Source organism: Scleropages formosus, chromosome 23 (assembly GCF_900964775.1).
Source record: "Scleropages formosus chromosome 23, fSclFor1.1, whole genome shotgun sequence".
NCBI classification, from domain to species: Eukaryota; Metazoa; Chordata; class Actinopteri; order Osteoglossiformes; family Osteoglossidae; genus Scleropages; species Scleropages formosus.
This window is the reverse complement of record NC_041828.1, coordinates 18,638,286-18,650,447: the sequence shown is the minus strand read 5'-3', so window position 1 is coordinate 18,650,447 and position 12,162 is coordinate 18,638,286. Positions and strand designations below refer to the sequence as shown.

Here is a 12,162-nt window from a genome sequence, read left to right as displayed (position 1 = left end):
TTGGAAATACCCTATTAGATATACTGAATTAGTTAGTGATGTCCCTCCCTACACTCATACATTTATACTCTCAGAACATAACAGCAGAAAATCTACTGGTGAAGGTAGGCCAGGAAGCCCTATTTTTCATATGATAATGGATAGCATTTTGTAATATGTTTGTCACAACAGTCTTCTGAGCACTACACTGGCCATGATAAGAGCAATGGATAAAGCATTATATTAACAATTTTATACAAGTTAATGCTGACATGACCCATGTTAAGTATTTCAGTCCAAACTTCCTTCTCCATCACCTTGAGAAAGTCTGTCATGTACTTCCGAATTTCGCTGGAAACGGTTTCAATGTGATTTATGGCGTCTTCCATAACCAGCCGAAGGAGGTTCTGGTTTTAAAGTATTTTTTAAATGTATTCTCCAAAAATACAGTCCGCACGAATAATCAGCGCTATTGAATTCACAACGTTTGCTAATAATTTATTATTGATATTAGTGTGTTTAAGAAGATTAAGACGTGTAATTTATTGCAGAACATGGATGTCTTCCATTTATTGAGAAGATGGTATAGTCCGTCAGATGACGAACTTCCGCTCGACAGGAAGCAACACAGTGCTCTGTGTCTAGTGCGCATCATGGCTGCGGTGTGCGTTGCCTCGCGAGTGCTTGCCAAGCGGGTGCTGTCACCTAAATCAGTGAGTTTTTGAGCAACGCAGCTCGACGAGAAGCAACAGCGTGCCACTATTATACTCATTATTTAGTTATGATTGCTCGCTTCTCGTTGCAGTAGTTAACGCTGTTTTAATTTGCTTGTCGACGCGATTTTGTTGTGTAACGTGACTGACTTGAGTAACTGTCATTCTGTGTCTGAAGAGCTGCCGCTGTACCGAACCGAGCATAATATTGATATTAGTATTAATACAAGAAATAATACAGCTGTTAGCATAAATTTCGCCTAGTGTGTATTTTAACACTGGAATCTGTCAAGGTCATCATGTTAAGGGGAACGTCACAGCTGCGTTATGCTGCAGCATTTGGTTAAAAAACATGGACCTGTCAGGCTTCTTGAGTCTGTAACTGAAGTGTTGCAGCACTCAAGTAGACACTTTGGATCATTACAGGAAAAAATGCGCAGCTATTTATATTTCATTGTGAGTTAAATGTTGATGGTTTGCTTGGTGTCTGTCTCGGTGATAAAATTGAAATCAATTACTCACCCTGTTTTTACTTTAAAAGCAGCATAGCCAAAATTTTTGGCTTGTTTTGATAGGACATGGTGTATGATGAAATGTGGCTGTGTCACTAATGTCTGCAGTACTCTGAATATTATTATCCGCTACTTTTTACTCAGACCAAACTTGCTTTGTCGGAGCGAGGAGCCAAATTAGGAATTTAGCAGTTACTAATCGGTGTGTGCATGTACACGTACACATTTGATCTTCCCTTAAGGTGTGTTTTTACCACTACATCCAGGTTTATTTAGGTGATCTGGCACTGTTATGTACTCAGCTGGATATTTACTTGGGGAAATGCAATAAGACCACATGCATCATTCCGTCTGTTGGAATGTACTCTTGTTCACTCAGATTTGTACGTGGTTTTGGAGAAGAGTAATAATGAATGTAAGTGCAAAGTGTGGTGTTTACTATCAGCACATATCTTTGTACCGTTTCATGGCTATTTGTTTTTATGTCTCCAGCTCCCAGCAATTTTCCCAGGGAGCTCCAGAAACTTTCACTTCTCCATTTATGGGAAAAGGGACAATGCTAAAGTTTCAGATGGCGTAAGTGTGCTTGAAATGCAGGTTATGTACACCACTCTGTACATTCTACACTGGCATTAGAAAAAGAACTGCAGTGAAGATAGCTGCAAAAGTTTTTTAAAACCTTCCTCTGCCGTTGCTAGCCCTGTAACAAAATATTTAATGTGCGTTTGTTTATATTAAGTTGTCTGTGGTGTTAATGTTTTCAGTTCATTTTACTTCCTTCACATACTTCTTTAGTTAATGAAATGTGATTGTAGCTTTAATGACTTGGAGGTATTCTGCCAGTGCATATATAGAAGCTTCTCTTAATATAGCTGAGTAGCCGAGTTTTAACTCTGTGTTAATTCATTTAGTTCAGGCAGTAAATGTAGATTGTCTTCGTGATGCATTAAACAGAGGTGATTGTTTTTCCACATATGTAGCAGGCATGTGAAACCATTACTTTTCAGTGCTCAGTTTTGCTTCCTTCACCTTGCTGCAGATGCTCTAAGTCTACACATTGTGCAGGGATCAAGTCATGATTAATTTGCTTGCATGTCATTCCCAGATCTCTACGCAGTACCCAGTAGTAGACCATGACTTCGATGCAGTGGTGGTGGGCGCTGGCGGTGCTGGGCTTCGGGCAGCTTTCGGTCTGTCAGAAGCCGGCTTCAATACAGCATGTGTCACCAAGCTGTTTCCCACAAGGTCCCACACCGTGGCAGCACAGGTATGGCAGGCTTGTCTATCCTTTGTTGTCTTTGGAGATCTGTTTTTAGAGTTCACAATGACTCTAAAGCAAAAGTGGTAGTCTTCTAGCAGGTATAAGAGACTGATTGGAATTGAAAGGGCATATGAATATTACTATGGATAATGTGGGCAAAAAGTGTTTCGTTAGATAGGCTTTTTAACAGAGGATGATGTACTACTTTTTCCATGTTTTGACCAGTGGTTGTAAGTGTTGATAATTTGATATTATTTTGCATGGCTAATCTTGAATGCTCCTCCTTGATTCAGGGTGGCATCAACGCAGCCCTTGGAAACATGGAAGAGGATGACTGGAGGTGGCATTTTTATGACACAGTGAAGGGATCTGATTGGCTGGGAGACCAGGACGCCATACATTACATGACAGAGCAGGCCCCGGCAGCTGTGGTGGAGGTGAGAACTCTGTTGGTGATTAGAAAATCTGTTATGGTCAGTTTAACTGGGGAGGTTTTAATGTAATCATACATTCATCTTGGTTCTAGGTGTTGACCTTAGTGGAGATGTACAAGAAATATGACTAATTAGAACAGTACGGGTGGTCCTCGGTTTAAAGTAGGGTTACGTTCCCTGAAACCCATCATAAGTCGAAAATATCGTTAATCGGGAATGCATTTAATACACCTAATGCATACCTCTGCATGACGGAATTGAGGATGCGGATCGCTGTCGCTGCCTAGCATTGCGAAAGAGTATCGCTCCGTGTGTTGCTTGCCCGGGAAAAAATTCAAAATTCAAAGTACGTTTTCTACCGAATGTCTATCGCCAGCTCACCATCGTAAAGTAAAAAAAAATCGCAAGCTGAAACATCGTAAATTGGGGACCACCTGTATACTGTCTGTGTGTGCATGTTTTATTTGGGTGGCACAGCGAATAGCGCTGCTGTCTCACAGCGGCTGGGTGGTGCGAGAGGACATGGGTTCGATCCCCGTTCAGTCTGTGGCGTTTGCATGTTCTCCAGATGCTCTGTTTTCCTCCCACAGTCCAAAGACATGCTGTTTAGGTTCCCCCACAGTGTGTGGGTGACAGACAGACAGAGTGTGTTCCACTGATGTACTGTATGTATGAGTGACCCATTCTAAGTAGTGTATGTAGCAGTGTAAGTCACCTGGGTGAATAAGGTGTGAGGGCTGATAACACTGCATAGAGTTCATTGGAAATCGCTTTGGAGAGAAGCGCCTGCTAAATAAATAAATGTAAATGATTAACAGTGCCGTGTTTCGGTCCGGCCGAATCTTCACTAGGTCTACATCGCTGTATGTTCTGCTTCTTGTATGTACTAGTTTTAGGCTGCCTATGTTTTGTTCCTTATGATGGATGGACCTCCAGTCTAAGAAAAAGTAGAACATAAGGATACAGGTTGTAAATTCAGAAGACAAGTCTACCTCCTGGAGGATGACTGTTCACCTCCTAGTCAGGGATATTATTGATAGTCACTGTCAAGGCTCAGTTACGGAAAAAATGAATTTTGGGATCCAACTTTGGAAACTATCGGATAGTGGGTAGTAATGTCAGTAGGTTAAACAGAAGCTCATGGAGCACATGATGTAATACTGTTTTGAAAACTGAATTAAGCTGATTTACCAAAGGAACTCAGTTTCACCCTTCGCTGCTCCAGAATCACATTCTCTGGAATTCTCTTCAAAGGAGAAGACATTAGGTTTGAGTGCTTTATGGTGATGCCTTTGTTTTTCTTATTAAAGCCTTCCATAAGTAGATTAATATTGATTTGGGATTGAAAATGGATGTACTTCTGCAATCGTGTTTGGGATGTATGCTGTAGGACACGTCCTTCTGCCAGCAGTACTGAACTGGACTGCTGCCTTTTCTTTAGTTGGAGAACTTTGGCATGCCCTTCAGCCGTACAGAGGATGGGAAGATCTACCAGCGTGCCTTCGGGGGTCAGAGCCTGAAGTTTGGGAAGGGAGGACAGGCGCATAGGTGCTGCTGCGTAGCTGACCGGACAGGCCACTCCCTCCTGCATACGCTCTATGGCCGGGTAAAGATCTCTTCACTTCCTGCCTGCCAGCTTTAATAGTCACTAAATAACAATGGCTGGGTTAATCTTTTGAACTTTAATCCAAAGTAGATGAGGAAATTCTCACAATGGTGGTAGAAGTGATTTCTCAATTTTTGCTACCTATCTTTCTAGGCCCTTTAATAACAATGATTGATAATTTTATTTAAATGCTCTTAAGATTTCTAATAAGATCCTATTATAGCAATGAGAACTAATGGTGTTGTAGGGGCTACAAAGAAAACTGACACTTTTAAGGACTGAACAAGTAAAGATAGTTCATCTTTTCTATCTTTTATCCTGTTGAGGCATCATAGAGAAATCATGCTTTAGCTGTAACTGACAAGCACTTGAAGTAATACAATGGTAATGAGAAATCATGTTTATAGTAGATGGAAATTAACAATATTTATGCATTTTTTTGATATTTTGTTTTATGCATTTTTATATTTAAGATTTTCATTTGTTAAAGTTATTAAACTACGTGCGTTTTTATTGATGTTTTTTAATCTGAATGTGTTCAGTAATGACAATTTCAGTTAAAAAAAACTAATATTACTGCTGAAAATGTGAAAGTATCAATATAGATTTTTTTCCCCCCCAAAATGTGTCGAAGAATGTTAGCTTGTTCAAGGCCAGGTAACTAAAATCTCTAGGGATATCATTTATGACAGCTACATGAGGTTAACCAGACTCCGTCTGTAGCCTAGCAGCAAGAGCTACTTCTGCCTTTCTCAGGTAACGGAATGCTGTTTGCTATAGAGGTGAAACCATCATTTAGCCTTTCCTTTTGCTCACTCCAAGATGATTTGTTTTCCCTGTCAGTCCCTGAGATATGACACCAGCTACTTTGTGGAATACTTTGCCCTGGACCTACTGATGGAAGATGGCGAATGCAGAGGCGTGATTGCGCTGTGCATGGAGGATGGTTCAATCCACCGATTCAGAGCCAAGAACACGGTCATCGCCACAGGGTACCAGGGGCTTGCTCTTATTCTGTCTTTACACAAACTCAGAGGTACTGAGTAGAGCAGGGCTGTTCAGTCATGGTCCTGGATGTCCAAATTTACCAGATTTTTTTCACTTCTTACTCTGTGGAGAGTTCAGTGAGAGAATCAAATGGGCTCATTCGCAGTGGTCGCTTAAGTGAGGTGTTTTGTTGCAAAGCTGTGGCAGATGTTTCCTAAGCTTGGCCTTACAGGACTGGAGAGTAATAGCCCCAGAACTGATTTTTCTCTTTTTTTTATTTTTTTTTTATTTTTATTATAAATAATTGGTGCCACAAGGATGCAGAGAAGAAATTGACTGATATTATAAATGACACATGTGACAATTGTTTGAAAGTTTAGCAAGGTCTTCTTTCCTGTTATATTTTGGCCTTTTCCGTGCAGTCGTGCTTAAACTGGTTAGCAAATGAGTTTCTTCTCACTTTCATCATTCCTCAAGTAACTTTGACCTCAGTCATTTGCTGTATCTGTGTTTTAGTGGCTACGGTCGCACCTATTTCAGCTGCACATCTGCCCACACCAGCACCGGTGATGGCAATTCCATGGTGACCCGTGCAGGTTTGGCATGCCAGGACATGGAGTTTGTTCAGTTCCACCCAACAGGTATGGGAATTTCCATATTCTGCTTTTTTACCTTTTTTGTTGTTCAATCCTGTGTGTGTTTGTATTTCGGTCTGCATTTTCCCTTTCGGATAACTTCTGCATGACACAACCCTGACAGGGATCTATGGCGCAGGCTGCCTGATCACCGAGGGCTGCCGTGGGGAAGGCGGCATCCTCATCAACAGTGAGGGTGAACGTTTCATGGAGCGCTACGCCCCCAATGCCAAAGACCTGGCCTCCCGTGATGTGGTCAGTCGCTCCATGACCATCGAAATCCGAGAGGGAAGGTACAAGCAGTTTTGGGCTTCTCTGGGCTGAGATCAGCAGTTCCCATCTTAACCTTGTATTTTCCTCTTGAGATGTACCTTCCTTTGGAGAAAGGCATCTGCTTAATGAATAAATAACCTTCACACCATGAGTCCAAAAGGCAGAAAATCCTTTTTTTCAGAAAGTGATTAAGGCTATAATAAAGCACATGTGGTATGGGCTGTAAGGCCTGGAAATTTGATGCTCTTGAACTAGTAAGATCATAAAATATCTTTTTCGTTCCTGAGCAAAGTTCAGGCTAATAGTATGGTTTCCTCGCTTAAGCATGGTCATGCTTTGAAAACCAGGTTTCTAGAAAATGTATTTAGGACAGCTGGTTCCATAATGGTTAGAGATGCTGCCTTTGCATCTAAAGGTCACAGGTTTGATCCCCACTTCAGGCTGTAGTACCCTCGACCAAGGTACTTACCTTCAGTTGCTCCAGAAAAATTACCCAGCTGTATAAATGGGTAAATAATTATAAGCCTGTGATAATTGTAACCTTGACATTGTAAGCTGCTTTGTAGAAAAGCATCAGTTGAATGAATAAATATAAGCAGGTTGAATGGTTGCATTAATAGTGTCTGCAGATTTATTCGGTGTCTGTTAAAGAGAGCGGGTAAAATGAAGTTGTTTGGAGAAATAATTTATTTGGTGTGGTGTGTTTTGCTGAACAAGTTAGGGGATTTGATAAGTTTGCTGTTATACCTTGCCTTAGTCGATGGGCCAGCTGATACACCCCGTGGGTTTTGGATTCCTAGGGGCTGCGGGCCAGAGAAGGACCATGTCTACCTGCAGCTGCATCACCTCCCTCCCCAGCAGCTGGCCACACGTTTGCCTGGTATCTCAGAAACAGCCATGATCTTTGCCGGAGTGGATGTCACCAAGGAGCCCATCCCTGTGTTGCCCACCGTCCACTACAACATGGGAGGCATACCTACAAACTTCAAGGGCCAGGTAATCGTCACATCCCTTGATTGAGCCAAAGCTCTATGACAGACATGATCACATTCATTAATGTGCCACATGCAAATCTTTGTTAATCTTAGTGTTAAGATGTACTCATCTTCTGTAGTCATTCAGAAGTAGCAGAAGCAAAACATTGATCACAGTTGAATTGCAATATGCAGGTTGTGAGAAATAAATTTTAAAAAATGAGCATTCACTTGTACAGTTAGCTGCTGTGACTGCGAGCGATTGGCACGTGTGTGTTATGTATAATGGTATGATAGCTCTATGGTAATCACAGCAGTGTTGTGTAGTTGTCAGTCTTGGAACGTCTTTACCGTGGAAAAGTTGATGCACATTTTAATTTCTTTTTAAAGTGCATGTCCTGGTGCATTTTGCCCCAGTTGGACTGGATGTTCATGCATAGAATCAGAATGAGGTTTTATTTGCCAGATGTGCTGACGCACACAAGGAATTTGCTTTGGTGCTTGGTGCTGTCAGTTTTACAGACAATAGACAAGACAGACAGCTGACAGACACAGAATAAATAGCATATTTACAGAGTAAAAAAAGAATAAATATAAAAGATGTAAATAAAAAAGGGTTTCTTGTGAATTGACCTGCACTCAGGTGCTGTGTAAGACCGTGGCCTTTCTCTGCAGGTCATCAGCCACAAGGATGGGGTGGACAAGGTGGTGCCAGGGCTGTATGCGTGTGGCGAGGCCGCCTCTGCCTCTGTACATGGTGCCAACCGCCTGGGCGCCAACTCTCTGCTGGACCTGGTAGTGTTCGGTCGTGCCTGCGCCCTCACCATTGCTGAAAATTTCACCCCAGGTAATTCCTGTCATACTGCTGGGAATCTTTGATTTTTTTTTTTTTTTTTTGGAAAAATTTTTCTTAAACAGCAGAAAATATTGTTAGAAGCCTGTCAGTGTTTTGTTGAGACAGTTTGGCTTCTCTAATGCTGTTCAAGTCACCAGTAATAGTAATTTTACAGTGATTGGGATTAGTAGAGTGGGACTCTATTGGGACTTTTTCTGATGGCGATTTCAGGAGAGACTCTCCCCCCGCTGAAGGCCGATGTTGGCGAGGAGTCTGTGGCTAACCTTGATAAACTGAGATTTGCGAACGGAAGCACAAGAACATCCGAGATCCGGCTTAATATGCAAAAGGTTCAGATTCGACCGTGACATCTACATCTTGCATAGACGGAGCTGTGTTCTTTTACAAGCCAAAATGATCCATAGTTAACCTATCTTGATTAATATTGTTGTGTTTGGTTGTAAGTTAGTATTTTTACCTCTCTTCTTTTTTGAAGGAACTGTTTTTGCTGCTGCTGATTGGTATTTAACCCCAAGCTGCTGATTAGTAAGCAAAGGTGTCCCTGTCTTTTTTTTTTTTTAAGACTATGCAGAGTAATGCTGCTGTCTTCCGCACTGGCTCCATCCTAAAGGAGGGCTGTGACAAGATGGATTCCATCTACAGATCCATGGACGACATAAAAACATTTGACAGAGGTGTAATTTCCCTCCCCCTCATCACCCCGGGAGTCATTTGTTTAGAGAGTGTTGTGCACTGTGACTTTCTGTAAAGACCAGTGATCAGTCTGCTCCTGCTCCTGGTCTTTGTATTGGTTTAGAAGTTAACTTTTTGATATTGAAAACCCCACATAAGCGGACCTAGTTTGAGGAAGTACAGTGGCCCCAGTGGCAGTCACTTTTACCTGTAAGGCAAGTCAAGATCAATTTAAAAAAAAGTTATTCTGTAGCTCACAGTTCAGCCACTGTAACTGTCACCAAAAAATTTTTCCTTCCTGCCACCAGGCATCGTATGGAACACGGACCTGGTGGAGACCCTGGAGCTGCAAAACTTGATGCTGAACGCTGTGCAAACCATCCAGTCTGCGTTGGCACGTAAAGAGAGCCGTGGTGCTCATGCCAGGGAGGATTACAAGGTGAGTAGGTTGCCTGCAGCCTCCCCCAAAACTCTTCCTCTCCATCCCCAAAAATAACTCTTCCCAATAGTGAATTTTTATTTTGCTTGGAGCTGCTTATTCACCACATAAGCTGTTTTTACATTTATTAATTTAGCAGATGCTTTTCTCCAAAGCAGCTTCCAACAAACTCTATGTAGTATTATCAACCCTCACACCTTATTCACCAAGGTGACTTAGACTGCTAGATACACTACTTACAATGGGTCACTCATCCATACATCAGTGGAACACAGTCTCTGTCACTCACACACTATGGGGGAACCTGAACAGCATGTGTTTGGACTGTGGGAGGAAACCAAAGCACCTGGAGGAAACCCACACAAACAAGGGGAGAACATGCAAACTCCACACAGACTGAGCAGGGATCGAACTCACATCCTCTCCCACCACCCAGGCGCTGTGAGACAGGCGCTGTGAGACAGGCGCTGTGAGACAGGCGCTGTGGCAGGAAAAATGAGAATTGTCACACAAACGGATCACTCAGTCACTAAAGTTGCAGAAAACTTAATTTATTCATGTGCGCACATGCGTGAGCCTCCTAGAGAGAGTCACACCACAGCATCTAAGCAAGCAGATATTGATACACATTCTAGGGCGGATCTTCGCAAGCATGGGTAAGATATACGTTCCCCCCCCCCCCCCTCAACATTTTAGGCATGTCGCTGTGCCCCTTAATTGCTCATCCTCTCGTAAAACACTTCCAGAAGTTGCCAGTTTTATGTCCTTTATCTCCTTTCTTACAAAAAACCAGTTCTCTGGGTTTTACGTAAGTCTGCATTCCTTGGATATCTCACTGACACCGGAAAGGGGCAAACTGACACCAAACAGCTGCCTGGAATGTGGCACTTTCTTGCATAGGCCGTTCAGTAACTAAGCATTGTTAAACATTCCATTATAGCAGCATGTAGACATAATAAGGCTTTTAAAATGACATTTTCTTTCCACACTGTAAAGGTTACTTTTTTCCCCAATACTGATTTCTTTTTTTTGATGTACTATACATAACGCACCCTATGTCTGGTCCTAATTCGTTCCAGAAAAGAGTGTCAGAATTCCAGGTGTCACCCCAGTTATGGCTAATATAAGGAAGTAGTGTAACATATTAAATGAGAATAACAAGCTTCCTGACTGTTCTACATAAGAGTTTTTTTTTTTTTTTTTTTAATATATATTTTATGATTTTTGTTATACTATGCTGTAACAAATGATAGTGTTGGTACATACTACTCACAGTGCTGTTGTGTTTCCCAGTCTGTCTCCGATAGCTGCTTTGCACAGTTTTCCAATTCAGTCTGTTTATTCACTCTACCAGATGCCATTAGGGAGGACTCAATGTATGTTGAATTAAAAATCCGGACCAATTTACAATAAGTGGTATTAGTAATTGAACTCTGAATACATGAAAACCAGACACTGAGAGGAGGGTGATGAGTGTGTTTAACAAATTTTGATGGGAACTGCATGAGTCTTGCAGGGGTCTTGCTTAACATTGAGACTAATGCTGTCTTCCAGGAACGTATAGATGAATATGACTACTCCAAACCAATCCAGGGGCAGCAGAAGAAGCCTTTTGATGAGCACTGGAGGAAGCACTCCCTGTCATACGTAGATGCAATATCTGGCAAGGTAAATTAAGAACCTTTACTGTAGCTTTATGCATACATTATGTATTCTTTGTAGTTTTGTCACTGAAAATTTATTTTGAAGTGTTGTTTGGAAAAATGCATATGAAGGCAGTCAGTTTACACTTTACAAGATATTTCTTAGTGCACCTCATTCCTACAAACACTTATCTAATGAAATGGTCATGACTTTATGTAACTTCAAAAAAAAAAAAAAAAAAATGTATCAGACATTGGGTTTTTAGTTTGGATTTTTATTTTTATAAATGGTTGTGTTTGTGTTCCTTAGGTAACATTGGATTACAGGCCTGTGATTGACAACTCTTTGAATGAGGAGAAATGTGCTGCCATCCCCCCTGCAATCCGCTCATACTGATCTGGTTGACTGTATTTTGTAATGAGAATTTCGTGTGTGCTCCCCCCACCCGCTCATTTCTCCTATTTGCTTCTTTTTTAATATGTGGTGTTCATAAAACATGCAAAGTACAACATGCTACATTCATCTTGGACTTAATATTCACTAATACACTTTACTTCAGCTTCAGTTGGCCAGCCAGTGAAGTTCCTGCATAGTATTTTTCAGGCAAATCAATAAATATTTACAAGTAGTAGCAGTGTAATCACAAACCACTATATACATACATAAAATAAAAGAATTCTTAGATCCTGTTACGATATGCAGTTTACTCCTGTGACCACTAGAGCTCGGTGAAGTAAAAAATGTGTAAATGTAGTGTGACTTGTGCTTTTGGGATGCGATTATGATCAATAAAGATGTATCACTGGTAAATCTTCTATTACTGTAATGTTCCACTACAGTTTTCACTCCTTTGTGAAATTTCAGGAAGTAAAGACTCAACTCTGATTGGAAAAAATTTCATTTTTTGCATTCCTTGGACTTACTGGTTGAGACAATGCATGGAAATACAGCAGATTGTAGTATATTTTTCCATGGTGTGTCATGTTTTCTAGTTATATAAAGCATCTCTCCAGATAGCTATACTAAATGAGCTCAGCATTGTAACTTCAAAGAGGGATTGACTTATTCTGAAATATATAATTACATATTGATTAAATTTATATCAGAAATATAAAGTTAATAGCTTTAATAGTTGGGTGTCTTAATGGTAATTTTTATTGTAATGTTTGACTAGTCT

General features: G+C 41.1%; 1 protein-coding gene across 1 annotated transcript; it reads left to right on the top strand.

Moving 5' to 3' along the window:
- Window positions 1-622: 622 nt before the first annotated feature.
- Window positions 623-11,620, top strand: sdha (succinate dehydrogenase complex, subunit A, flavoprotein (Fp)). The gene is made up of 15 exons (XM_018747727.2): window positions 623-692; window positions 1,697-1,780; window positions 2,310-2,471; window positions 2,759-2,902; window positions 4,341-4,505; window positions 5,349-5,497; window positions 6,009-6,133; window positions 6,252-6,420; window positions 7,201-7,396; window positions 8,050-8,221; window positions 8,441-8,559; window positions 8,793-8,904; window positions 9,211-9,341; window positions 10,896-11,009; window positions 11,295-11,620. Exons 1-15 carry the CDS (start codon window positions 633-635, stop codon window positions 11,379-11,381), a joined length of 1,989 nt encoding a protein of 662 aa, XP_018603243.1. The 5' UTR covers window positions 623-632; the 3' UTR covers window positions 11,382-11,620.
- The last annotated feature ends 542 nt before the right edge of the window (window positions 11,621-12,162 follow it).

Bases quoted from the DNA above. Each gene is read 5' to 3' on its own strand.
- sdha (XM_018747727.2), top strand. From the start codon at position 633: ATGGCTGCGGTGTGCGTTGCCTCGCGAGTGCTTGCCAAGCGGGTGCTG. The intron at 6,134-6,251 runs GTATGGGAATTT...CAACCCTGACAG, and splicing joins TGTTCAGTTCCACCCAACAG to GGATCTATGGCGCAGGCTGC. The intron at 8,560-8,792 runs GTTCAGATTCGA...TTTTTTTTTAAG, and splicing joins TCCGGCTTAATATGCAAAAG to ACTATGCAGAGTAATGCTGC.